Source organism: Myripristis murdjan, chromosome 19 (assembly GCF_902150065.1).
Source record: "Myripristis murdjan chromosome 19, fMyrMur1.1, whole genome shotgun sequence".
NCBI lineage: Eukaryota > Metazoa > Chordata > Actinopteri > Holocentriformes > Holocentridae > Myripristis > Myripristis murdjan.
In genome coordinates this window covers 12774150-12800717 of record NC_043998.1, presented here as the reverse complement: position 1 = coordinate 12800717, position 26568 = coordinate 12774150, and the positions used below count along the sequence as shown (strand labels likewise).

At 45.4% G+C, this 26568-nt stretch overlaps 1 protein-coding gene across 1 annotated transcript in view; it reads right to left on the bottom strand.

Annotated features, from left to right (window-relative positions):
• raraa (retinoic acid receptor, alpha a) overlaps window positions 1-26568 on the bottom strand; it is a 172964-nt gene continuing 146396 nt past the window's right edge. The window contains 8 exon segments of the mRNA XM_030077595.1: window positions 1-2487; window positions 2489-2607; window positions 2862-3020; window positions 3323-3527; window positions 3645-3821; window positions 4026-4186; window positions 11295-11436; window positions 19712-19860. Of these exon segments, the coding sequence (XP_029933455.1) occupies window positions 1996-2487; window positions 2489-2607; window positions 2862-3020; window positions 3323-3527; window positions 3645-3821; window positions 4026-4186; window positions 11295-11436; window positions 19712-19860 (1604 nt within the window). The 3' untranslated portion in view covers window positions 1-1995.

The window sequence follows — 26568 nt, the reverse complement described above, 5'->3', positions numbered from 1 at the left end:
TTGGTTTTATTTTTGTTTTTGTTTTTTTTGTTGTTTTTTGTTTTGTTTGTTTTTTTGTTTTTTTTTTTTAAAGTCGCTTGATAATCTTGACAAAATTGCAACATATTCCATACGTCTCAAACTGAGGGTGTGTCTGTTGCTATTCCAGATTAGCCGTGGAGGGAAAAGTTGTGCGCTGTTCTGGACAGGTTAAGTCCTGATTGATGAAAGCAGCTTTGACCGTACAAATAAAACGAAGAACACATGAACGACTCGGAGAGACTCCACACTGGCATCCTATGTCATAACACTTTGCTGGTCAGGGTCAGGGTCGGCGTCTCTCTGCAAAAAGTCCTGGTCTGCCAGGCCGAACGAAAGTTGAGTGATCAGAGAATTCAGGGGCTCAGTAGCAGGGGTATGTGTGTGTATGTGTGTGTGTGTGCATCTGTGATAGGAGGGGTTAAGGGGTGCAGCACAGAACATTTACAAAGAACAAGCCAAGCACACAAAATGATTCCTTCCTGAGACGTTGTGTGTACAGTAATGATGGTCTAGATGAGATGTGTGTTAGCAGTGAAGGCATTTGGTGTGAAGTGAATCACAGGTGTGAGGTTGCTCTGGATCCCGCCAAAGGTCACATATTTGTTTTCTACCACAGGTTGCCGGGGAAAGACTTGAGGGCTTCGTTGACGAACATCACATTAGGGAACTCACTTGTCCATTTGACCGTTGACAGAGCAGAGGGATCACTAGAATCTACAGTCTTTTCCCATCCACTGAATAATATTGATCCATTCAGAGACTACTGAGAATCACTTGTGTTTTTAATACAGTGTGTACGTACACCATTCTTCACATTTTAACTTTCTTTTCAGGCCGAGCTGTGGGGGCTCGCCTGGGCCTGGCTGGTCTACAAACGGCGTTCCAGCTCACATCATCCTCAGAAACACCATCTCTTTCTGCTACATGGCCAAAAAAAGCTATGCCCCGATTGGAGTGCTACTTTGTTATCTATGTAAAAACATGTTTTAAAAGTGAGGAGGGGAGGGGGGGGGGATGGGGGAATGAAATTGTTTGTGACAGCCACATTCTGAACAGCCAATGATTGGTTATGGGTCTGTCCAGTATCTAGTAGGACAAAAAACATGGAAGAATTTCCTTCAGTAAAATGTGCTCAAAATGTCTTTTTTGAATCACAAACCTATAAACAAAACACATAGAAGGTATTCTTTTAAAAAAAAAAAAAAAAAAAAAAAAAAAAAAAAAAAATCAGGTGAAGCCTAAACTCTTCATAGTTTTAAAGAAATGAATACAGCTTATATACATGAACTCAAAGGCTACGTAAAATACACCTTAATAACGAATCTTCATTAATTTGATTTCTTGAAAGGACCTGTGACCATATCATACAACCAAGTTCATACAATCATTTTTTCCATTCTCTTTGAAGCAAAATAAAAGAAAAAAAGGAAAACAAACCCAACCTGGAATAGTAGGTGATATTCATTGCGACTCGTTTTCTGAGCACATTTGTGTTTGTGTGCGTGTATGCATGTGTAGACAGGAGAGTAATTTCAATGTCTTTTTTTCCTTTTTGTTAATTAGAGTAACATCCCAAAGTGATAAAACAACTGAAACTTCTCTCTCAATACTCTTGATGGGTATGAAAAGATTCAAACAGTGAAGGAGTACAACAGTTTCTAATCTCAGAAAACTCGTCCTCTTTTTCAACCTGCCATTCCGTTATGGACAAGTCAAGCACAACAGTTCCTTAACTTTTCTATATATATTTATATATCTTTTGTACGAAATCTGCTTTTTGAAGTTGGAAAAGGAGAAAAGACCCAGAGTCTTTGAGGAGGGAGGGGGGGTCTTCTGACAAGTCCCAAGCTCGCGGTCTGCCTCAGAGTACAACAACAACAACAAAAAAAGTGTCTGGTGTTTATTCAGTCTGTTTGTATGTATAGTCCTTGTCTGTTTGTCTGTCCCCTGGTGTCACTGCTCCTCCACCCGCCCTCAGTGCCACTCAAAACTTGTCTCCACTGCAGCGGTCTCGGGGCCTCCGTCCAGTTTTGCTTCCATCAGTCTTTTCGGGAGGAAGGTGGAGAGAGGAGGAGGGGTGGGGTGGAGGGGTTGGGGGGTAGGAAGGGGGACGGAGGAGGAGATGTCAGCAGTGTTTATGGTCTGGTGTCTCAGAGGCATCCTGTTGAGCCCGGCCCCACCTCCCCTCACCTCAGGACAGCGTCCCGCAGCGAGGGAGGGTAGAGCAGGAGGTGGGAGGTGTGTGTTGCAGCAGAGGAGGACGTCGGCTCTGCCACTCTGTGTCCAGTGCCCCGCACCGTCCCGCCCCCTCCTCCTCCTCCTCCTCAGAGCCTCGAGGGAGGAGACAAAGACCAACATGGGGAAAGAAAGAAAAATAAAAAAGGGGCTACTACGGTGATTGTGTCGCTGGACTGCTTTGGGCAGAGCTGGGGGACAGGCTGGGGCTGCAGCTGCCTGGGGGGGTGCCGCTGGACCGGCCGCCTGCTGCCCCGCTCTCCAGGCCCTCAGAGTTCTCCAGCATCTCCTGGATAAGAGGAGGCATGGAGCCGGGGATCTCCATCTTCAGGGTGATGACACGCTCGGCTCCTGTGGGCAGGGAGAGGACAGAGATGGGATCATATTAGCAACTTAAACTATCAAAGAAAATAGTCTGTGTTGAAACAGGCAAACTGGAGAATTTACATTAGCAAAGTGTATTGATTTATATTTGTATTTGTGAAAACCTAGATTTGATTTTGAATTGAATTGTGACACAAACAACTGAAATTGAGTCAAACTGTGACATTCCCACAACTCGCGATCAGAGTCCATGTTTATGTATGATAATGTGGATAACTGACCTTTGGCGCTGATGCTTCTCAAGTCGGTGATCTTCATCAGCATCTTGGGGAACATGTGCGGTTTGTGGGGCCTCCTCTTCCTTACGTAGATCTTAAGGGCTTCCAGGAGGGGCTCCTGCAGGATGTCCACCTTGTCTGCCTGTTCCAAGTCCTGACGGTCTGGAGGATAAACACACAGTGAGCACAGAGGGTCAATAGTCAGTCTCCCATTGTTAAAATCACATTAAACCACTAGGTGGTGCTCAATGAAAGAGCAAGACACAGCCACCACATTCTTGTTTCCTGTGTCCGTAGACAAAGGAATGAGACTCTGTCCTATTCAGTGATACAAGCCACTTCCACTAACAAGTACAGATGATAGGACTGACATCTGTGGACGTCTTGGATTACAATGCTACAAGTTATCAGATTATGAAGGAGTAAAGTTTAAATCTTTAATTGTTTGCAAGGGCTTGCCATACCTCCACACAGCAGACAGATGGCGCTGAGCAGCCCTGTCTCTGCGTCGTCCATCTCCAGGGGGAGGAGCTGGTTGGCGAAGGCGAACACCAAGTCGGTAAGGGGCCCGAAGCCGGCGTTGTGCATCTGGGTTCGGTTTAGCGTCAGGCCGTCCGAGAAAGTCATGGTGTCTTGCTCGGGCGTGTAACGCGTACAGATCCGCAGTATCTGGAGACGGCAGAGAGACAGACAGACCTGGTTAATGAGTCTTTCACCCGGCCACTGGTTGTAAATGAAGAGCCATCAAGAGCTACTCCACATCAAATACAATCCTTCCATCCTTACCAGGATGTCCAGACATGCAGCTTTGAGCAGGGTGATCTGGTCAGCGATGGTAAGCGTAGTGAAGCCGGGCAGCTGCTTGGCAAACTCCACTGTCTTGATGATGCACTTGGTGGAGAGCTCGCTAAATTTGTCCCACAGGTCCACGTCCAGGGATACGCGCCGCTCTGAGCTGTTACTCTATAGGGGGGAAAAAGGTTTGATGAAATAATTAAGATATGTCCCGATACATTTAATTGTAACTGCAGGCGACAATAATCACACTCTGCAATCCTTATAATTCACAGGAAGAGCATTTAGGGCAAAGATGCACAAATGCATGCAAGCACACACACACACACACACACACACACACACACAATCTGTCAGTGCTGTGCTGCTGACCGTAGTGTATTTGCCCAGCTGGCAGAGGGAGGGGAAGGTCTCCTGGTGTGCCTTGCGGACCCTGTCGATCATCTGCTCTGTGTCGGGACTCAGCACATAGCTCTCTGTGCACTCCTGCTTCTTCTCATCCTTTTTCTTCTTGTTCCGGTCGTTCCTCACCGCTGAAGGAAAAAATAGAGAGTGAGAGAGAAGATTAGTAAGTATGGCCGCCATTTGGTGTTTGAAGCCACTAAAATGCTCACCTGGTGGAACTATGGTTTATAAGAGATGACGTGGATTGGTAGAGTGCAGTGCATCAAAATATAGCAACTAAGTCCATCAAAAAAGTTTAAACTGAATCTTTGACAAAACAGAGGCAAATGTCATGTGCTAATGAACATAATCAGTCATACTGCCTCACAGGTTTTGGGACATAACTATAATACGCTTAGCTCTTTTGACACGTACTTGTCCGTGAATTTGATGGATGCTAAATGTCCAAGGTGAACACCACAACAAGGTGAACCGAGATGAGACAAAAGGAAAAGCCATGAGCAGGAAAAGCCCATTTCAATAGCAGGGGATAATTTAGGATCAAGACAGGGGAGATAGAGAGGAGGCAGCTGGTAGCTCCGTGGCTAAAGAGCAGGAAAAAAACCACAGCACTGCTCCTCTTATCTGATGCTGAAAGATAAATGTTGTGAGACGGCTCCATCGACGAGGCAGTATGGTAATGGAGAGGGCGAAAGAAAAAAAATTCCTTGAAATAATCCAATGTCGTTTCCCTCTGGGCGATCTGGCTAAGAATGGTTTGCTCACTCCAAATGACAAAAAACACTTGGCGGGGTGTTTAGCATTGGAATCCCATTACAGGCTCTATCCAGGCCTCCCATCCCACCTCCACCCCCACCACACCCACTCTGGGGTGCAGTGCAGCCATGACTGGGTTGTCTGTGAGTGTGTGTGTATGTTGGGAGTGGGGTAGGGGTGGGTGAGATGAAGGTGCAAGGTGATAAATAGTGGTAGGGGATGGAGCTATCCATAAGGCTGACAAATTGCCACAGCTTTCATTAGGGGTCCTGGCTAATCTAATAACATAATATGACAAATATCCTGCCTCTAATGGTTTTAAAAGGGCTCGGCTGCTGAGCCCTTTTGCTGGAAAAGACCCTCCAGCTTTCTCTCACATGCATCCAGTATTTCTCTCTCTCTCTTGATCACACACACACACAATCCATCTTTCTCACTTCCTCTGTTTCCTTCGTTCTCACAAATGCACATTAGTGCTAAGGCCGCTCTCCTGTTTTCTTCTCCTTGCTTTGAGATTATATTCTTCCTTCCCTCCTAAGATCTACTGTATCAGTTCTCTCAATCTCCACCTCGCCTCCAGGTGAAACATGAGTTTCCCTTAGCCACTGACCTCAGATCAGATTTCCCCTGTCTTAATCCTAACCTTGACCATTAAGGCGAAGAGAGCTCAGGCTGATGGGAGATCAGTGTCTGTGACAGAGGGGCCTGGCCCGGGGCCAGGGAGGGATGCACTACTCAGAGCTGCGGCTCATTCATCAGCCCACAGACAGGCCTCCCTGCCTGGGAGAACATAAAGGCAGAGAGGAGAGGGGAGGTCTGGCAGTCTGATACTGCACCATACTACTGCTAAGCACCGCTCACCACAACAAGAAAAGAAGAAGAGCAGACTGAGGAAACAGATACCAACGATAACGCCTTGTTTCCCCTGGTTGCTTTATTGCTACGTACATGGTAACGCTAGTATCACCAGCAAAACAAAAAACATACAGTAGCACTGTTTGGTGCTGAAATGTTAAGTCAAATCATCAATATAAATAAAAAAAAATAGGTTTTTTGTTGCTAATTAGACTAAGTAATGTTATGATGTCACTTTGGGCTTTGGTAACCTGTAATAGTCATTTGTTATTACTTCTGACATTTGATAGAAGAAATGCTTAATCAATTGATCAGAAAAAAAATCCTCAAAATCCTTACGGTATACTATTTATAGATTTATACTAACAGCAAACAAAGCAAACATTTCCTTTGCCATTTTTAACTCACTGTCATTTTAATAAGACAATTCAGTATTTAAAATTGTCTATAAAAAAACAAGAACACCTGCAAACAGACATTTTGTAAATAATACAATATGTGCTATCATTATTATAAAACCTCCAGTAACAGTTTTATAAATTATGAGTTACTTCTCCTAAGTGAAAATAAGCAAAACAATAAACCCCATGTTGCATAGCTTTCCATTTTCACCTATTTCAATGAAACAATAGTGCTGGCATCATGGTGAAGGAATGCCATCCTACAGAATTCAAGTGAGGCTAAGTTATAGGAAACTGCACCCGGTGAGCGTATTTGGACCCCTGGCTGTGGCACTGATAGGGAATCTGTGTCCTGTCTGCCATGAGGGGAGGGGGGGGCGGGGTGCAGCAGTAGGGGGGCGACGCACTCGATGTCCAATTAATTCCCAAATAAAAGTGGGGCATCCCTAGTGCCCAGACATTATCCGCGCTGACAAATTGGCAGCACAATCATAAGCCGCACAACACAATTTAATGAAGTCATTAAAGAACTATTAGGCACGACTGGCGATCTGTCATGGCGAATTGCCACATGCAATAACTGGGGGGAGGATGTGGCAGGGGAGCGCAGATGAAAGAAATACTGCCTTGCTTTTTTATTTTTTATTGTGCTAGCTTGTGCGCACGTGTGTATGTGTGTGTATGCGTGTGTACATTTGAGGACAGGAATGTGCGCTTGTTGCCTGTGTGTACATCAGCGACAGAGCAATGCGTCTTTCCCAATGCATTATGCGAGTATGAATGTTAATGGGTGATCCTGCATCCGGGATTGTTGTGTGTTCATCGTGCAAATATGATTTACAAGCGCTCGCGTACAATGTGTACAGAATACTGTGACAGCACACGCGGCAATCACTCAATCATTTTTTTCTCATAGTGGATTTCATTATTGTGCGCCTGTGTGCTGCAACACACAGTTAATACAAAATTTCTGTTAGTGCCTGCATGTGTGCCTATTTGTTTGTGTGTGTGTGTGTGTGTGTGTGTGTGTTTGTATGTGTGTACAAGACAGAGAGAGGTGGGCAGACAGGGATAATTCGTGGGAGGAAAATTAAAGCGCTGGCAGCTCGTCCATCACACAGATTAAATTCAATGGAAAGATAAAAATGTCAATGTTCCCCCTGCTCCTACCGCTCGCCTCGCAGTGGCTCCGCCGACAGTGATGAAACTTTCTCCCTCTCTCTGTCCTCCAGCCTCTCTCATCCCTCTTTCTCTCCCCCTTCTCTGCTCTCTCTCTCTTTCTCTCAACTCTTAGATTTTCATTCTCGCTCACTTTGGGTCCAATATTCTTGCCTCTACTAGCTTTCATCTTCCTCTCGCATCCCTGCCTTTTCTGGCCTGCGTTATCCTCCCCTCGCACTATCCTTTATCATCCTTCGCTTCATCCTATTTTACTTTTATTACTTTTTGTAGCGCTGAATAACACCTTCCAGGAGGAGCGCGGAGGCATTAGGTGTATGTGCTGAACAAAGAAAGAGAGAGGGAATGATAAAGGGAGGGAGGGAATGAGGGATGGAGGCTGGTGAAAGCCTGCCAGCGTAAACACACCTTCCAGCATTCCTCAGCTGAAGCACCTGATCATCCTGAGACAGCCCAATGCACAAACAAGCCCAACTGGAGATAGCTAGTGGTTGCAGCAGGAGGGGAGTAACTTTAGCTGAAATTACAACATCAAGCTTCATGCATGCGTAACTTCTTGTCTTTTCCTCATGCTTGAGAATCTACGACTAAAGCCAAGGCAGCTACCGAGTGGGGCTGGGAAATAGAGCAATATTATACTGCATTATGATATGAGAGTAGATATCATCTAGGATTTTGGATACTGTATAATCGAGATATGGTTTAAGTCTGTATTTCAGTAAAGGGATTCAATTTTTTGGATGTATTAGACTGTTCTGACACATCAGACCTTCTTCCACAGTAGTCGATTACTCTGGAGAGGGAGTGTGTACTACAGCCTACGAAAATCTGTGTAAAAGACAATCCAACAGGGATACAAGAGTCTGCATCAGGAATGCAAAAATACAGACAGTTAGGGTAGAAACTGAGAGCTTCTATCCACTTAGTCTAATGACCATTTATCCAAAATCTCTTACATAAGATAACATGGCATTTGATTTTGTCCATATGTTCCAGTCCTAGTACAAAGTCCAACAATGCATAAATCAGTTACATATTTCATTATCAGCGATTGATTGCCATCTTACTGATATCTGATAGGCAAATCGGCCTTGATGTTGTCATCTTCATGAGCCATCAGTCGCAATCTCGTTTGATCACATCCTGTCAGGCTGACAGTAAACTGCCACCAAGCTCAAAGGCTATTTCCCTAGTAACCCCTCCACTCGCCCCTCTCCGCCTCCCTCTCCGATGCCGTCTTGCTTGGCATTGCCACCTGGCACCAGGCCTGGCACTGTCGTCGGGAGCTGTCTGCCAGCAGACGCAAGGTCACCCAGACGTCCCTCAGCGCTAGCAGGGGGTCCACCTTCTGTGTGTATGTGTATGTGTATGTGTGTGTGTGTGTGTGTGTGTGTGTGTCATGTTCTTCATAAAACTGCCTGTGTGCATTTTTGTTTGAGCACAATTGTGTTTATTTATGCATATTTTGTATTCGTCTGCTTACATATGCACATTGTGTATGTGTGCATGAACTAAAGCACGTGTGCATTTGTATGTGAGCGTTTCTGTGTCTCTGCATGAGTGTGTGTGTGTCTGTGTATGTGTGTGAGAGAGAGGGAGAGGGTGTGAGAGGGAGAGAGTGACTCCCCGCTGGCCCCAGATGGCCAGCCTCTCCTTCCTCACCGACTGAGACCACTTTCACTAGCCAAAGTCATCGCTGAGGACACATGACGGTCTGGGGCAAGCGATCTGCACACTCCACTCAAAATGACCACTACAAGAAAAAATAATTCTTGTAAATAATACAAAACCTATGCAAAGGTGGGTTAAATGAACTCTCTAGCGAAATCCCCCCTCTTAATTCTTTTCAGTGGACCAAATTAGACTTATTCTGCAGTGCTACGTCTTCACCACTAGATGTCTCTCTCACTCCAGTCTATTTCCTATTTCGCTGCTGCACTTTTACGTTGTGTATGTGTGTTTGTGTGCGAGTGTGTGTAAAAGAGCTGGCTGCTGTGATCCTTCTAACCATGATTAATGGCCCCATTCAAAGGTAAGGAGCTCAGAGGATAACTTCTTTTACTGTAGGCCACAGTGCTGTGGCATGGGGAGCGCTCCCTGCACTCACTGTACCAGAAAGATGAGGTAAATAGCACTAGGAAGACAGACGGAGTGGGGGTGGGTGGAGCGGGGAAACGGAGGCTGCATGCATGTGTGTTTAAATGGGTGTGTGTCTGCAAGAGGAGGAGAGGTGCGATTATTTCTATCTGCAACTGTAATTTAATTATATGTGTCCTATTACTGATTACTAATATAAATATTTGTGTGTATCTGCACAAACATATGTGTCAGATGAATGAGTGTGTTTGTGCCATGTAGGCTGTATGCGTGTGTGTTTAAAAGGGTGTGTGTTTGCGAGAGGAGAGGTGCTATTGTCTGTATTTATAATTTAATTATAGATGCCCTTTTATAGATTATTCCTATAAATATTTGTGTTTTTACAGACAAATACAGGCCAATGTGTTCTGATGATGTGTAAAATGATAACGTCAGTGTGTGTGTGTGTGAATGTGTGCCAGAGATGTGTGTGATGAGTGCATCATGTGATTAGGCTGAGGTAAAGCCCTGTTGGCCTTTGAGTTTTCTGCGGTCACACCTCCACCAATTAGTTTATCAAGTCTGACTGTGTGTGTGTGAGAGTGTGAGTGTGTGTATGTGTGGGTGTGTGTGTGTTCATTCACACAGCCCCCGGGGTGCAGTGATGGAAGCAGACGCCTGCTCTTTCACTCGCGGCAGGTGAGAACATATTCATCACTGAGGCCTGCCAAGTCTGGCGACACACTGACTGTTACTGCCAGTCTGCATCATGGCCTCACTCTGTCTCGCTTTGAGAGCTGAAACGTCTGAGCTCCTCGCCCTGTCCGTATGGGTGCACCCACCCGCCTGCGGAGGAAACTCATCTCCGCCACTCGTATCCCCATCCCAATTCTTTTGATCACCTATGGTCATCCAGAGCTCATGACCATACGAGGTTGGAACAAAAATCGGCCAGTAAATTGAGAGCTTTGTCTTGTGGCTCAACTCCTTCACCATGATGGTCGAGCTCCGGCTCCATTTTACCCTCACTCGTGAACAAAAGAACACAAACACAGCTCTTACTGCGGTTATACAAAGACCGAATGGCTTACGCAGCGAACCTGGCACCCCATATTCGTGCAGCACCCTCCACAGGACACCCCAGCGAACACTGTGGTAAGGCCTCTCCCGATCCACAAAACACATGCAGACTGGACTGGCAGACTCCCATGATCCCTCTAGTATCCGTGCAAAGTTGAAGGGCTGGTCCACTGTTCCGCGGCCAGAATGAAATACTTATTGTTCTTCCCAAATCTACGGTTCAAATATCGGCCAGAGTCTCCCTTCCAGCAGCCTGGGGTAAGCTTTCCCAGGGAGTCTGAGCCTTGTGATACCCTGATAGTTGAAGCACCCCTTTTTTTTTAAAATGAGGCCCACCAACCTAGTCTGCCGCTCCATAGGCACTGTCATCGTCCAGCAATTGTTTTTTCCCCTTCTTTATAGTTGATGTCATTTTTTATTATTTATTTTGTCCATAAATGCATTGTTCACCTAGTTTGGATCACTCAGTCCAAACACAACGATGAAAATGGGCATACCACATAAGGTCAATAGAGGGCCATGTAATCCTCCAATTAAGGAAAAAACTATGCAAATCACCAAAACTGGGGTTGCACACAACATGTGTATCTGATTGGGGCTGAGGATGGTAGCTGCTAGCTGGTGTGTTTGATCCATTCACACTTGTGAGGTATCAGTATAAGCCGGCACGCGTGTTGATCAAAAACAAGCCAGGATTACGCGATGTTGATACTGCGGCAAATGCCAACAAATACGCTGACTTAAGACGTCCTACAGTGGAAACAATCAGACAAGTCCTTTGGGGATTAAAAAACCATGATGATATCTACGAGCACAGGCCAAAATGAGCACCCTTCTTAATGGATAGTGGGAAAGAAGCATTGTGGGTAACACAGTTTTTAATACTCACACTCCTTGGACATCCCCACTTCCAGGCACTTCTGCAGCCGGCAGTACTGGCAGCGGTTGCGGGTGACCTTGTTGATGATGCAGTTCTTCTCTCTGTGGCAGGTGTAGATCATGTTCTTCTGGATGCTTCTCCGAAAGAAGCCCTGCATGACAGAGAGATGAAGCGGGAGAGGAAAAAGTGTGTCAGAGATGTTTACAAGCACACATACAACTGTCTCTAAGCAAAGTACACAAACTTCTGTCAGTGCTGCCATTATGCTTTTAATTGCTGTTAGTTGTACCCTAGTTACTGTTGTTGTTATTTATTATGCTGTTTACTGTCTGTAAATCATTCCGAGTGTCTGTCCAGTTCATGTCAGGCTTTCAACATCCCTCTTTTTATTATGTTTTCTTTTGGGTTCTGCAATCTGCCAGCCTCTTGACTTGTGTCCAAATTTCATCCCCTTTCTCCCAGTTCACAAATGAAAATCTGTCCTTACTCGACATGCCTGGGTTTAATAAAGAACACTATAAAAGAATTGTATAAAGAATTTCATTATATGTTTTATAAAAGAAAAATGACACTACCAAGTTAGCGCATATCAAAACACCCATACAGACCCCTTACAGAATGGCCATATGCTGCTACAGTTAAGGGCAATGAGCCACCAAATACTAAGCCCTTAAAGGGCTTAGCCCATGGCATAATCTGGACAGGGACAAAATCACTGCTATGTCAACATCTTATGAGGTCAACATACCTGCTTGGCAACATCCTATCAGGAAAACATCACTAAATGTGCTTATAGGGATGTTTTAAGTCCAAAGGCTTTTGGGGGAGATTCAATAGGCACAGGGTTACTGGGTCTAACATAACCGTGGCCTAGTTTATACTGCCCAAAAAAATGCAATTCTAGATCCAGGCCAAGCTCAAATTATTAGAGAGAGACAGAAAGAGAGAGAGGAACGAGAGACAGAGAGACTACTGGCTTTAAGTGTTTTGTAAGAACAAAAAAAGGAATCCCTCTGTCTCTCCCTCCCTCCTTCCCCGCCTTTCCCTTTTCAATCTAACTGGATCAGAGGAAATCAGAGAGTAAATTAAACGATAGAATAGAAGCAGGGGAGACAGAGGACAAATGAAAATGGGCTCATCTTCGGTCACTGAGGCTGAAATGGGAGACCGTTAGGAGGCAGACTTTATTTTGATTACACACACAGAAAAAAAAGAGATGGACACAGATCAAAATATTCCTCCCAGACAGAAACAGCATGCTTCCCATGCACAAGCTCAGCAGTTCCCAACATTCCTTGAGGGAGGTCCAGGGGGGGCCTCCAGCAAAATGAGGAACAGTGTTATTTCTCTATTAGTTCATGTGAAGATAAGACTGTTCTGATCAGAGACTTTATCCGCCCAGCTGCAGTATATACAGTTGTCTCCAGACGTGTATCAAATCATATCCAACATCAAAAATCTTCAGATGGGAATCCCCCAGACAAATCTTATTAAATGGAGGTCTGCGGCCTAATGCGTGTCCATATGGCTTGGCCTTAAAATGAAAATGTTTGGGTACTGGCATTGTGCCTTTGCAGAAGACATGCAGCTAGGCTTTTTCCCTTTTCTTAGTTTTCTGTGAGGCAAATCAAAGAAAATCAAATCTTTTGCGTCAGACATTCCCTACAAAGCTTAAAACTAACTAACTGCCAAGATCCCACGCTTAATAACGTTAACTCACAAGGAGCACTACCGAGTTAAAGAAAGCAGTTCTAAAAGCCATTATTAACCATTATAAAGATGATTTCTGGAGCAAAACAAAAACATTTAGTTTTAAAACAAATGGACACATTTGGACTACAAAGCAATTTTGATAACTGAATCATCTCTACTTTTTTTGAAATACAGATTGTTGAAGACTGTTTTCTGCAAGAACAGATATACCGTGTTTTGGGGACTGAAGTAAATACTTTTCATAAATTTGCTTCCATAGAGCTTATATTGATGTACTGATTCAAAGGCATCACAGATTGTATTCTCCTTGCTGCCATGAGAGACTGAAACAATGTCATCTCAGCTCTAACTCTGCAGTCTCACTGCCTAAAACACCCCTAGTGTGCCAAAAAACTCAAAAGGAAAACGATGAAGAACCTAATCAAAGAGCATTAGGTTGAGATCTCAGTAAGCAGGGCTTGGGAGTTTCATTCAGATCAACGGCAATGTGTGTGCCACTTAGAAGATGAGGTTTGTCTAGGTGGGTGGGATCAGACGGGTGGGGTGTGTGTATGTGTATATATAGGTTGGGCGGGGGCTGCTGGGGAGCCCCATACCATGCAGAGGGATTAGCTTTGCTAGCCAACAGATGGCCAGTGGACCTAAGCCCGCAATTTCCTCTTCCTAGATCACCAGCCTCATCTCTCATCAGTCCCCTTCTATCTGACACTATAACGTGCAAGTGATCACATTTGGAGGGTGTAAGAAAAGAAAATGGGGCAGTGCATGGTAGTAAATGTGTTTATAATATTTCCTGGCTTCCAGTGTGCTAGAAACAGAAAGCATGCACAATATGTTATGTAAATGTGCTAGTCCAATAATTGAGGGTGTTGATAATTTAACACATCAACTCCACTTCCAGCTGGGAGGGAAAGAGTGTTTCAGTCCTCCTAAGCAAGGCAGCAGACATCTGCCATTTCTGAATTTTACTTTTGTCATAGCAGGGTGACTGGGGATGTGTGCATTTTTCCACCTATAGAGCGGTTTTGTTAGATAGTAGATAGAAACCTTCCAAAAGCCTGGGAAAGGAGCTTAAAGCAATATCTCGCAACAGATTAGCAAGGTGCCATCATGAACACAAAACAGAGTGGAGAGAAAAAGGCCTTAGAGGTCGCGGCAGTAAGTCAATTCGAGCCGCCGCTGATGCTCAGGGATAAGTGCGTGTACTTTGTGTGTGTGTGTGTGTGTGTGTATGGATCATGTCTCCTTTGATCCGTTGGTGCCCTGACCCTGACCGCAAGGTCACAAGGGGATTGACCTGCTCCCTTCTGACACCATGGGGCTCAGGTGCCCCTCTTGTGCCCCAGCCTGATTGGCTGTTGCCTCTGGCTCGTGGGCCGTCAACTGTTCCCGCCCCCTCCTCCCTTTCCTTCTATTAGGAGTCATTGCTTCCTGCAGCCCTTAAGCCTCTTTTTGTATCAGCGCTTAATCCACCCGGCAACAAGAGCCCTCAGTGGGCCTGTCAGCCACCCTGCAGTGTTCAGAGGAGAAGAGAGGCGAGGAGAGGAGAGGGAGTGAGGAGGAGGGATAAAGCAGAGGGTGACAGCTCGTATGTGATCGCATATACATGTGTCATGTGCAGCTGAATTCACAGCTGTCTACCTGGTGCGCGATATGTTCCATGTGACTTTACGAGAGACAAGTGTGTGCGTTCACTTTTGCATGTGTGTGAGGAAATACTTGATTAAAAGGGCTGGGTGGGTGGGGGGCTCTGGGGTTGACAAGTTCACAGGGAAGCACAGGAATCCTCTCATACGTGACTTTCACACTGTGGCCAGATTAAGACTGCGCTCCCAGCCTCCCACCGTCTCCGGGGGTGTGTGTGTGTGTACATGCACACAAATGAAACAGTCTCTCCCCCGGTAAGCAGCGATTCCTACAGCCCGCACATTAGCTCAGACGGATGCTTGCTAAGAAGGCCATCCGAGAAACACAGCACACTGGGGACGGTCGTGCTAGAGAAGAGGCGTCGGGGGTTTTGGGAGTACAGCAGCTTCCTTCACACTGCAGAGGAGAGCAGGAAGAGTCTGCCTCCAAGGCAAAAACATAAACATAAGGGGGGTTGGGCATGCAAATTTAATGTATAAGTGCTAATAACTGGAAGGGAAAAGAAAAGAAGCGGAGTGCCAGCAAGTACGTGCAGGCAGTGGAGTTTCGACAACAAACGAATGAGCTGTCTCCGTGTAGCGCGGCTCCACATCCCCCTCGTGTTTCCTCTGTTCGCTACAGCCCCCAGGAAAGGCCTTTGTAGTTTGGCATGCTGCAGCAATGCCAGCGCTGCTAACCCTCGACTTACCCCGGTCTCAGATGAGACTGCCGTATACATTTGAATGCCTGTAGTGTTGAATAATTGAGTGTGCTATGCCAAGTCATCTCCTCTGAAGTCAGAGATATGGGGAAGGCATCCTAAGTTTTTCAAACTAGTGTTGCAGCTGTTGAGGGGGGCAAGAAGGCAGCCGGCTGAGGGGCCGCCACTAATGGCTGCCGCAAGACATATGCACAGGACACATACCTCTATGGAAAGCCTGATACTTTAAACATGCACAAGTGCAAGCAAACAGCAGCATGCCTATAAACACTCTGACACAGATACACCAGCGCTGCAGAGTGCCAGGGACCATTTGGATATATTTTGCGACTGTCTCCTGTCAATGCCACTGAATAAAGCCAAGCCTCTGTAATGTTGATTGAAAAGCTTCCATAAGTTAAAAAAGCAACATTTCCTGGTGTCTAAACCCACTAAAAGAACATTGGCTCAAATGGCTACGGCGCATACCAGGCATCAGGGTTCAAATCCAGCCATTGTTGCGTGTCATGCCCCCCTATGTGCCACCGTTCCTGTCGAGCTGATTTCTAACAGCTCTAAGCCCAGTTCTCAACCGCTGTCACTCTGTACTCCACACTATGCAGTTAAAAATGGCATGCATTCAAGCTAGTATTTAAAGTGACTATTTGAAGTGTAGAGTACAAACTGCAGTAAAATGATGTATGAGCCTTCATAACTCCAAGCAGAAAATTACAGAAAAAATGCTGCAATTCAGACAAAGCCTATATGTATGAAACCTGCGTGTAATAATGCATATTACAGGAAACCATCAAAGGCAAGTGATAATCTATCTCTGGTTATAAATAATCGATCTTAGCCATGACTTTAGATAGGAAAAGGACTTAAAACAGCCTTAAAAATCAGCCATGGAGATACGGAGAGGTTGTTTTTGGATTTGTGGAGTGACATTTTGTGAGACTAATGCTACATTCAAGCGCTGTAATCACCAGTCAAGAGCACACGAACGATCTAACAAAGTGGTAAATCTGACTGGGAAAGCGGGAAGTTTCTATGACACCCGAGTTGCTGTGACTTAATGTTCAGGGTTCAGAGAGCATGGAATCCATGTCAACAATTGATACAGATTAATACAGATATATTACTATTTGGCATTCTATATGAATTATTAGTACTGAACAAACAATATTTCTGGCTGATTTATCAAAACATCAGCTATATCCCTGCTGTGCCGAACACAAATACTTTTGTGCTGCACGTCAGGGATCCAGCTAATGTTTTAATTCATCAGACTAGAGTATTGTTTGTTCAGTACTTGTGATTTACACAAAATGACAAACAATATCATTTCTGAAACAAATCAACAGCCACAAAAAAACCTACAAGGGACTATTTTGTTATTATTTCTGTGTTGTCAGACAGGACAATACATTGATCACTAATGTAAAACAACCAATAACTCAAGTTTAGAGTTGCCTCATTGTCTGCCTTACTTCCTTATTAATCACATCCTTACAGAGCTATTTCTCACTATTAGTTATTGTCAACTGGTCTACGTATATGTGAAATACATTGTCCAGGTCTGTCATAAAGCTGCAGACAAATTCTGCTTTCATTGCCTGGGACAGAATGTTTGGTTAAAAACAAATGAGGGTTCACTTCATGACTGTCTGCAATTCTTCAAACTGGCAAACTAAGATTTGGTATAAAGAGGGTGTGAATATAGCGGCCAAATTCATCAATTATTTGTAGCACCTTAACTCTGTTTACTTAATTAATGAGACTCACTGCAATCTCCGCATCACAGGAGCTGCAATTTGTTGATACAAGTATAATATGTAACAAAATAGCATTATAAATGAAATACTGTGGTGCTACAGACCTACAAATGATATTCTCCAGATGTAAGAAAACATGTTCGTTGGATACAGACCTCAACATTAAAAAAAAAAAAAAAAAAAATCATCATCATTTTAATATTTTTACTCAAGTGAAAATGAAACTGTGATGATGACAAGTAGCATTCCCAATAAAAAGGTGAAGTACATCACAATCACAGTACCGGTCAAAACAATTGCAGGATGATTTTTTTTATAGTATTGTTCAGCTCTATTTATTACTGCACAATGCACTGGCACCATCTCAGAAAAAGTGAGGTTATTCATTTAGCTAACAGCACACCAAACACTCATCCAAACCACAGAATACAGAGCCATGCTGTTCTGAAACAACCCCCTCCACCACCAGCACCACCACCATACACACACAAGCACACAAGCACACACACACACACACACACACACACAAACACTTTCTCACCAGGAGCTATGATCCAGCCTTATTATTCAGCTTATTACCCTATTTAATCAGGCCCTATTAGACGATGGGGAGCGATGTTAAATGGACACAATAAAAGCTGTTTAGGACGTGCAATAGGCAGCTCACTGTGCGGCGGTTTGGACGCCCCTATAAAAAAGGCACAGGGGTCAGCCTTTATTTACTTTGTGAACTTTTTATAAGTCGCGTTCAGGGAGCAGGTTAAGTTTCATGGAGCGCTCTCAGAGGGTTTGTGTTAAGGGGTTATGTGCATGCGTGTGTGTGCCAGACTCCTTGCTTTCCTGTCTGCTCCTCCCTTCGCGCATTCTTTACCCCCCCCACCCACCCCACCCCCCAACCACCAACCGTGTCCTGGTGCGCTGACTGTCTTTCTTTTGGTGTCAGTGAGTTCAGCCATGGCCCCTGCACCCCCTCTGCCTAATCTGCTGCCCCTCCAACCATCCCCAATTCTCTCTCTCTCTCTCTCTCTGTGTGGCTCCTCATCCCTCCCACAACACAGGCTGCTCTCCCATTCCCTCTATCTCGCTTTCTAAGATGCTCCCTCGCAGCCTCTGCCCATCATTTCATCTAGATTTCTACACTCTCTGCCCTTCAGTCTCCTTCCGTATTTTTCCACCGCTATCGCTTTCTGCCCTCTTCTGTATGGCTGTTTTCTGTCTTGGACGCCGCCTCCACCCCCTCCCCCACTTACATAGGCCAGGTGTAGTATTGGCTGGGCATGGTCATGTGAGGCAGCGGGCCAAGAAGCCACCTGTCACCACCAGCACCGCTCTGCTCGCCTCACCCGCCTCCCTCTACCCTGCCCTCACTGTTGCCGCATGAAAACTGCGTACCTCGAGTTTTGATCATTTTCGGGTTTTAACTCGAAGGACGGGACTCTCCTCTGTGCTTATTAACTCTAAACCGTTGTGCCTCATGTTGCAACTGTTTCCACAGTTAATGCAGTTGCGATATGAGTCACAGTTTCAGTTGAAATGATCATTTTTGCATCCTGATTTTCATTTTCATTGGAAAAAAAACTATTTAAATGATGATGATGATGTTTTTGCAGGGCTCTGTGCAAAATAAAAGTTCTCATGGCTGGAGAATATGATTTGTAGACCAGAGCATGCCTGTAGCACCACAATATTCCATCAATAATGAGACTTTGTCATACGCTACGCACTAAAATCAAGGCTGAAGTTGACATTCCGCAGATAACAAGGGTTTCACCCAACAGCAACACTGCATTACAGTCCACAGATCCCTCCCCCTCTGCCTTTCTCCCCTCCTCTGTCCTGCCTTCAGAGCGAGGCTTATACAACTCTGGCCCCTTGCTTTGGGAAAAGCGAGATAAGAGGTCTGTGCAATCACACACACTCATATACACACGATAACATGTATGTGTGTGCACACAGCAACATTACTATTGACTGACAGCAGGGCAGATGGAGGTTATGAGTGTGCAAGCGGTCTCCTCAGCACCTGTGTAACAAGGCTGAATTGATAACAGATGGCTGATGTGGACACCTCGGCGAGGCTGATACTATGTTAAGTGGCAACACCCCTAAAAAAAAAAAAAAAAAGAAGAAGAAGAAAGCTGCAAAAAACTGTGAGAATGACAAAGTTCCACGTGGATGTGATAAGAGAAAATAATACCTATAAAACAGCCAACCTGGCTCCTGCCACTGCACACACTGCCAGGAGCCAAGGCTGATTTCTGTTTCAAGTATTCACAGAAGCCAATGCAACCTGTCCTGGGGCTTTAGGAGAGCAGGTCATATTGATTTGGCAGCTCAATAGAGCAAGCAATAGCACCGGTGAATCAAATGTTGTCAATCTGAATGTATTCCCATGATTTACAATAATGAAATCAAACATGCAGTGATAAACCACAGGCTTCATAGGGATGTGAAACGCTCTACATCGATGCCTTATAAATTTCATCATCAAGGCTAAAACTGTGAAGTCCCGTGAAGGTTTTCCTCTCTTCCCGTGCAAATCAAATGAAGGTTACGGGATTGACGAACGGATTTCTCGACTGACAGATCCAGAGCAAAGCAGGGAGGCTCACCTTGCAGCCCTCACAGGCGCTGACACCATAGTGGTACCCTGAGGACTTGTCCTGGCACACGAAGCAGGGCTTGTAGACGCGGGGTGGCGGGGGTGGGGAGGGCGGGCTTGGCACTATCTCCTCTGAGCTGGTACTCTGGGTCTCTATCGCTGCGAAGAGAGCAGATAGCAAGAGAGCGGGGTTAGTGAACACTATCAGACGGAGCACTGATAGACACGCAGCATTAATCAATATCAGTGGGATAAACACACATGCAACTTAAACAATGCAGTCCAGACAGACGCACCATAGCCGATACAAATCACCGGAAGCGGGGCTTGCTCGTTCTCACATTTGCATAAAGCTGAAAGAGCAAGGACGACTTCTTCAGGCATTTTTAAAGCGGCCACAGGAAAGTCTCCTTTCTGTGTTTTCCAAAAAGATTTACACACACACACTTCACACAAGACTGCAAATCAAAGCAGCTCAGAGCCCAACGCTCCAGATTATTCTTATATTTCTGCTACCATTAGGGTAGGGTGGGGTGTGTGTGTGTGTGTGTGTGTGTGTTGGGGGGGGCTGTGTATAAAAGGAGGGGGAGGAAGATCAAAGATTAGGATGTCCTGGATGGCTACAGAGAGGAACTGCCTGGCTAGCGGGGAAGTCATTTCACAGACAGGTACTCTTCTCTGACACTGAAAGAACATTTGAGCTTTTTTCACACTATCAAAGTATAAACCGTACGTTGGATCATGCCTCCTTTGACCGAAAACTACAAAAGAGGCAGCAAAGGTTAAACAATTCTCTCCTCTTTCTGACCTAGCAAAGCAGGACTTGGTTGCTTTTGTTATATGAAAGGCACCTGTATGCTTGAGTGAGCTTCTTCGCCGCGTTAAAGCTTATGTGCTTACAAGTATGTGCACACATGTATCTTTGCAACCCCCACCCCACCCTACCCATTATCATCAGCTCGACAGAGAGGGGATTGGTGACGTCGACAGGCTGCCCGGAAGCCGCCCGGAGGCTCACGGCTTGGTGCTCATGTGTAAATAAGCCATCTATATTTAACACAGCGGGCTGGCAGGTTCAGCAGGCCCCGTACTACAGCTGAGAACACACTCCACGTGACGGCGCCACTGACAGATGCTCCGCTCGCTCTGGACAATAACACACGCCAAACTCACTCTCTGATCGCGCCACACGTTAGGAAACATAAAGCGAGGCTCCATTCTCTTTCCTGCGCACACACTCGTACGCGTCGCTCTCCCTTTCATAGCGTCCGTAAGCAGGTCTAAGCTTGCCAATCTCTGTGCATATGTGGCAGATGGTGCAGGGCAAGATTACATTCAGAACAACCAAAATAAAACAACCTGATGCATGAATACTGTTTACAAAGCTTCCTGGAAAAAAAAAACAAAAAGATTAAGCAACAAACACCACCATGCACTGAAATCCAGCCTCCCTCCAAACACTGCAGAGTGAAGTTTGCTATCGCCGTTATCAGAAAAACACACCGCATCTGAAAGTGGGTTTCAGGTGACGCGGAGTGTTCTGGTACACAGGGACAGTTAAGCTAAACAGTAATAAAGCTCATATTGCAAAGCCTAACGGTGACACCCAATCGGGCCCAGGATATTAAGACACTTCATCTCTGGGGTCATGATATCTTAATTAGAAGTGGAATTATAGCGGCGCGGACGGGGGACATCTTGTGGGCCGCGGCTCCTCTCTGACGCAGCTTTTACACCAGGCATGTGGGTTTTTCCACATGGCTTTTTTTTTTTTTTTTTTTAAACCGAAGTTTACCCACAAAAAAATGCTGGTGACACCGTTTTATATTAGCAGACATCACAGACCACATACTTCACCTACAGGTTAACTAGTGTCACAGTCTTCCAACCCGACTAAAAACTGTTTTCTCTGATGTTCCATCCAGGTGGTCGCTCATTATACACTACTCTGTGGACATAAATCAGTCAAAAAGATGGTGGGTTTTTGGTAATATATCATATTACATGTGTTAAACCTACAAAAAACAAAATTGCACAAGGGATGGTTTATGTGAGGATCATAGATTCAAGTCTACACAGTTTTCATGGTCAGTGCTTATTTAACATTTATTATACATTTCAATTACTGGATATTTGAAGCTACTCTGAGGCGAGGACTGCCTTCCTAAAAGGTAGAGCAGATCCCGTATCATCGCGTCTTACGCAGGTCACAAATTAGCAGGTGACTGAATGCAGCATTAACCCGTTCACACTGGGCTCAAGACCCAGATGGTCGAGGGATTTCAGGTCCGTGTAAAAGGGTTGTGAGGGTAAGTTAGCGCGTTAATATCTGATTATTCCTACGAAGGTGTGGCGGTCTTACAATGTGTGGGCCAGTGACATATCAAATACTAGCATGCCGTCTAGAAAGCCACGTAAACTCAGTAGGAGATTTCGTGGCTAGTTTGGCGGTTATTTGACCTCCTCTGAGTTTGGGCTGTGGCTAACATTAGCCGTGTTCGCTACAAACGTTTAATGCCACAACTCCCATGTGTGGCCCAATTCACTCCGCAGCAATCGCAGGACACACACACCGTGGGAAGCTCACCACACAACCAGTGCATGGCGTTTGACCTTTAAAAGGTCTTGGCAGTAGAAGATTTCTTTCTTTTTTTTTTTTTTTTTTTATCTCTAAGGGGGTCTTGTCTGTGTGTAAACACTAGCCAGGCACTGGAAGCACTTCAAAGAGGGAGATGGGCCTGGCCTTTCCAAAGAGCTTTATAGAGGAAATTAAAGGTGATCTAGCGACTATTCCCAGAGGATGTGTGTGTGTGAGAGAGGGAGAAGAGGGACAACTGGTTTTAAGTATTTTATAAGAACAAAAAAGCAAGAGCAAGACGTGCTCGCTACATTCAGTGTGCACGTTACTCGCATGAGTCAGGAGTGAGGCACGATTCTGATGTTTACTTCAGGACGTTTTCTTGCTTAATGAGCGAACGCTTGTGAAGCATAGGGGCTTTGGTGACACAATGAGAACAGATTTATTTGCTAGAGAAAGGGAGAGGAGAGGAGGTCTATCAGGTCTTAGATGAGTGGACGGGTCAAATGCTCCTGAACAACAGCCTTCCAGCACCACTCTCCAACAACTATAGTTACAAATGGCTGCTATGGATGGCATTTAAAGAAAGATGTGCTTCTCTTTTCACTAGAATGGATAGAGGAAAGGGGGAGCAGACAAGAGAATGGAGGTGAGAGAGTCAGTATGAAAGTGAATAAGTGTGTGTGTGTGTGTGTGTGTGTGTGTGTGTGTGTGTGTGTGTGTGTGTGTGTGGGTCTCTTCGTATTACCGTTTTACTGTTGTCATCCACTGCCATCTTTGCCCATGCCACTGGGCCTGGCAGTCAACATGCTCATGTCAAACAAATTAAACTTAAATAGAGCACTCCTTATGTAACATGGCATATTTTCTCATTAGCAAAAGCCCATTCACAGCTTTCTGATCTTGCCTCCCTCTCTTGATATGGAGCGATTACAGCCCTGTTATTATTACCACGACCGCGAAGCTATGCATCCCCATTAAATCTGCCTTCATTAGAAACGCACAGAAACAGTATGTGCTCCCCAACCCACGCGCGCAAACATCAAAATTGCATCTGTGCCTACATGTACATAGGCCGAGGACGTTCCTACAGCCTGCAAGAAAACCTCATAAACACACACACAAAGAATGTGCAGGGTCCTAATGAGAGCACCCATGGAAATCTGGGACACAAGGACAAGAGTCTGTGAGGGGGCTGGCGACTGTAATTAAAAACAATGGCTGGCTTCTGGAGCCCCGTCAAACCGAGGCATGGACCGAAACAATGGCAGGCCTGTGGACAGGGAGACAGGGAGAGGCAGAGGGGCTCGGCTGGGAGGACAGCGCTAGTTAGCACTTCAACAGCCTTCATCCAAGCATTATTCAACACCAGCCTCCATCCAAGCTCTGATCAGCACCAGCCATCATACAAGACAGCCTATTGTGTGAGCAACGGCCTTGGGTCCGCGCAAACACTGGAACAACTGACTCACACTAGCCTGGAGAGCTTCCCCTCAATATCCTCACTACATGTTAACACTGGAAGTTTGTGTGGCTGGCAAGGTTTCCAGGCCAGAACCCCACCAAAGCCTGCAAAGTCACCACAGTAACTAATACTAGAGCCACAGCTAGAATATCAGCCCTGTAGCCAAGATCGGGCTAACATGAATAGACAACAACAGCCAGCTTTGCTGTGGGGAACAAGGAACAGGAAGCTGTAGCCCTGAAATTAAAGTTTTAATGAAAAACCACAAGGCCTTGCTAATAAGGAATCTATTGTACTTTGGTGAGAAAGTGAAACACAAACCACACCAAAGCGTTTGATCATCATCATTGTTGTGAAGCAGACCCAAGAAGGCTGAGCTCAGGTCTGCAGTCCAGCATGTCGTCAGACCAGTCCAAATACGGTGGGAACAGACAGCGGGAGCGGAAAGGTGCAACCTGTGAAGACACCAGACACTGTGCTGCTTTGAAACAGCAGAAGCTTGTTTAAAGGAGAACCAAGTTGGAACGATTATCTGGTAATAAAAACCCAAAGAGCTGGAAATTACTCTTTGCCAATCTAACTATCCGTTGTTGTTGTTGTTGTGTGTGTGTGTGTGTGTGTGTGTGTGTGTGTGTGTGTGTGTGTGTGTGTGTGTTTTTAAAGATGCACAAAGATGTACAAAATTACCTAAAACTGACTTAAGGATGGAGCCTTAGGACTCAACCAAAGCATGGCTTTTGAGTCTGTCTGTGAGATACCCTGACAGTCAGAACCATATAATCTAAAAAAATCAACTTATTTAATATTTTTTGTCTCAAGGGTTCTCATTTCAAACAACCTCTGGAAATTTTGCATCGGGCACCTCTACTTCACAATAACGTGAAGTAACTTTAAGTCTCGACTTTCAGAGGTTAAACATTGCAAAGTAACGTTGAAAGCTGTGACTTATTCATTCTTTCACTTTATAACTTGCTTTGAAAAAAAGTTAAATTGGCTATTTTGAATTAGCAACTAAGACACCTCATGAAAACAATTCTGACTGATCCACATGGCACAGCCCCTAGATATAATTCCCTTAGATCTCTGCTTTGATCACATTTCCAGATAAATATCATAAACAGACAGAATGTGAATGTGTGTGTGTGTGCGTGTGTGCATGTCTTGCACCCTAACATCTAATAGTTTAATGTAGCGCAATGTGCTCTAACTCAGAGCCACAGCACCGGTGATTTAATTAAGCTCAAGCGTGAGTGGCTTGTAATGCCACTCTTCAGATTCACTTTGCATACATCAAGAGCCACAAGTGCACTTAGAGAGAAACTGGGCCATCACAGGCACCTCGTCTGTACACAATTACCACATGGACCCGACTTAAAATGGACAAATACGCACAGGACGGAAATGGGATCTGTTCTGATGATAAACCAGTGCCTGCACTAATGCTGACAGTCAAATCCTAGCCTGCGTAGCATCAGCACTTCAAAGGCATCGGGAACAAACGAGCTCAGGCCGGCAGAGAGATATACACACAAGCCCACAGGCTATAATCTAGCCTCAAGACTCTGGCTGCCTCGGCCCAGTGCTGCTGAGCTCTTCTTGAGGTTCAGCTCTAGGTTAGTCCTCTGAGATTTGATTACCTTCATCCCCACTGGTTACTGGGCCCAGCTGTGAAGCATATTAATGAGATTTCACCATCATTAGGGGGGAAGTTAACTACATTAGCAGGCTGGCTGGCTGGCTGGCTAGTGGTCAGGGAGCTGGGAAAATGAAGGCAGAGGGTATGGAGACACTGACAGGGTCTTCCACTTTGCCCGGTCCTACTCCATCACAGAGCATTGTGTTCCCCTGGCCTCTATTAGGTTAGACGGACACACACACATCTGACATATGTAACATAGAGGGGAAGAAAGACACACACACACACACACACACACACACACAGTCTTCTCTGAGGCTCAATTGTCTTTCCGTGCACTCAGAAGAGACACCAGACAGACAGACCACTGTACCATAGACTTCCAGATTAAGGTCTGCTTTGAACTTGGCCTTAAATAATGAACTGCAATGGCCAAGGGGAACAGTTCCAGGGACGGAGACCGCCTTGCAAAAAGCCTTGAGAGCTGGAGTCCAATGTGTCATACAAGTCCATAAAAATGACTGGCAGCAACTTAAGGCCTTTTATGTGCAGCGAAACAGACCAACAAGAGAGCGGGGACCAGGCAGAAGAGTTTTAGAAGTCAGGCAAGGTGTTTTGCAAAAGATTGAGCCTTTATTTCTGGTTTCAGTGTTAGGAATGTAAGTAGGAAGGGGGAAGGGAGGGGGCAAAGAGGGGGAAAGACACACACACATACACACACACACACAAACAGGATTGCTTTGTCAGCACTCTCCAATTACTGAGGGGGGAAGCGGGACTATTTCCTTGCTTACAGGGAAATCCTGCCATTCACTAACAAAGCGTCATAACAGCTCTCCCCTGAAAATGGATGGGGCTGCTGTGCACTGATCAGTGGCAGCAAAGCCACATGCATGGAGGGGGAGGGGGGGTCTAGCATGCACGCGTGCACACACACAGACTGACAGCTGTAAGGAGAATGACAGTGGGGTGTGTTTGTGTTCAAACACAGAGTGCGAACAGTTATTGGATGGAAGAGGGGGAGGAATCTGGCTGCAGTGCAGACAGGCCTAAGTGGAAACACACACACACACTATCACACACATACACACACAGAGGAAGGAGAGCCAGTGGAGGTTAACATGGGGCAGGAGAGCAGACAGCGAGCCTCACGCCTCCCATATCCACTGTAATTAAATCCAGCCTTTC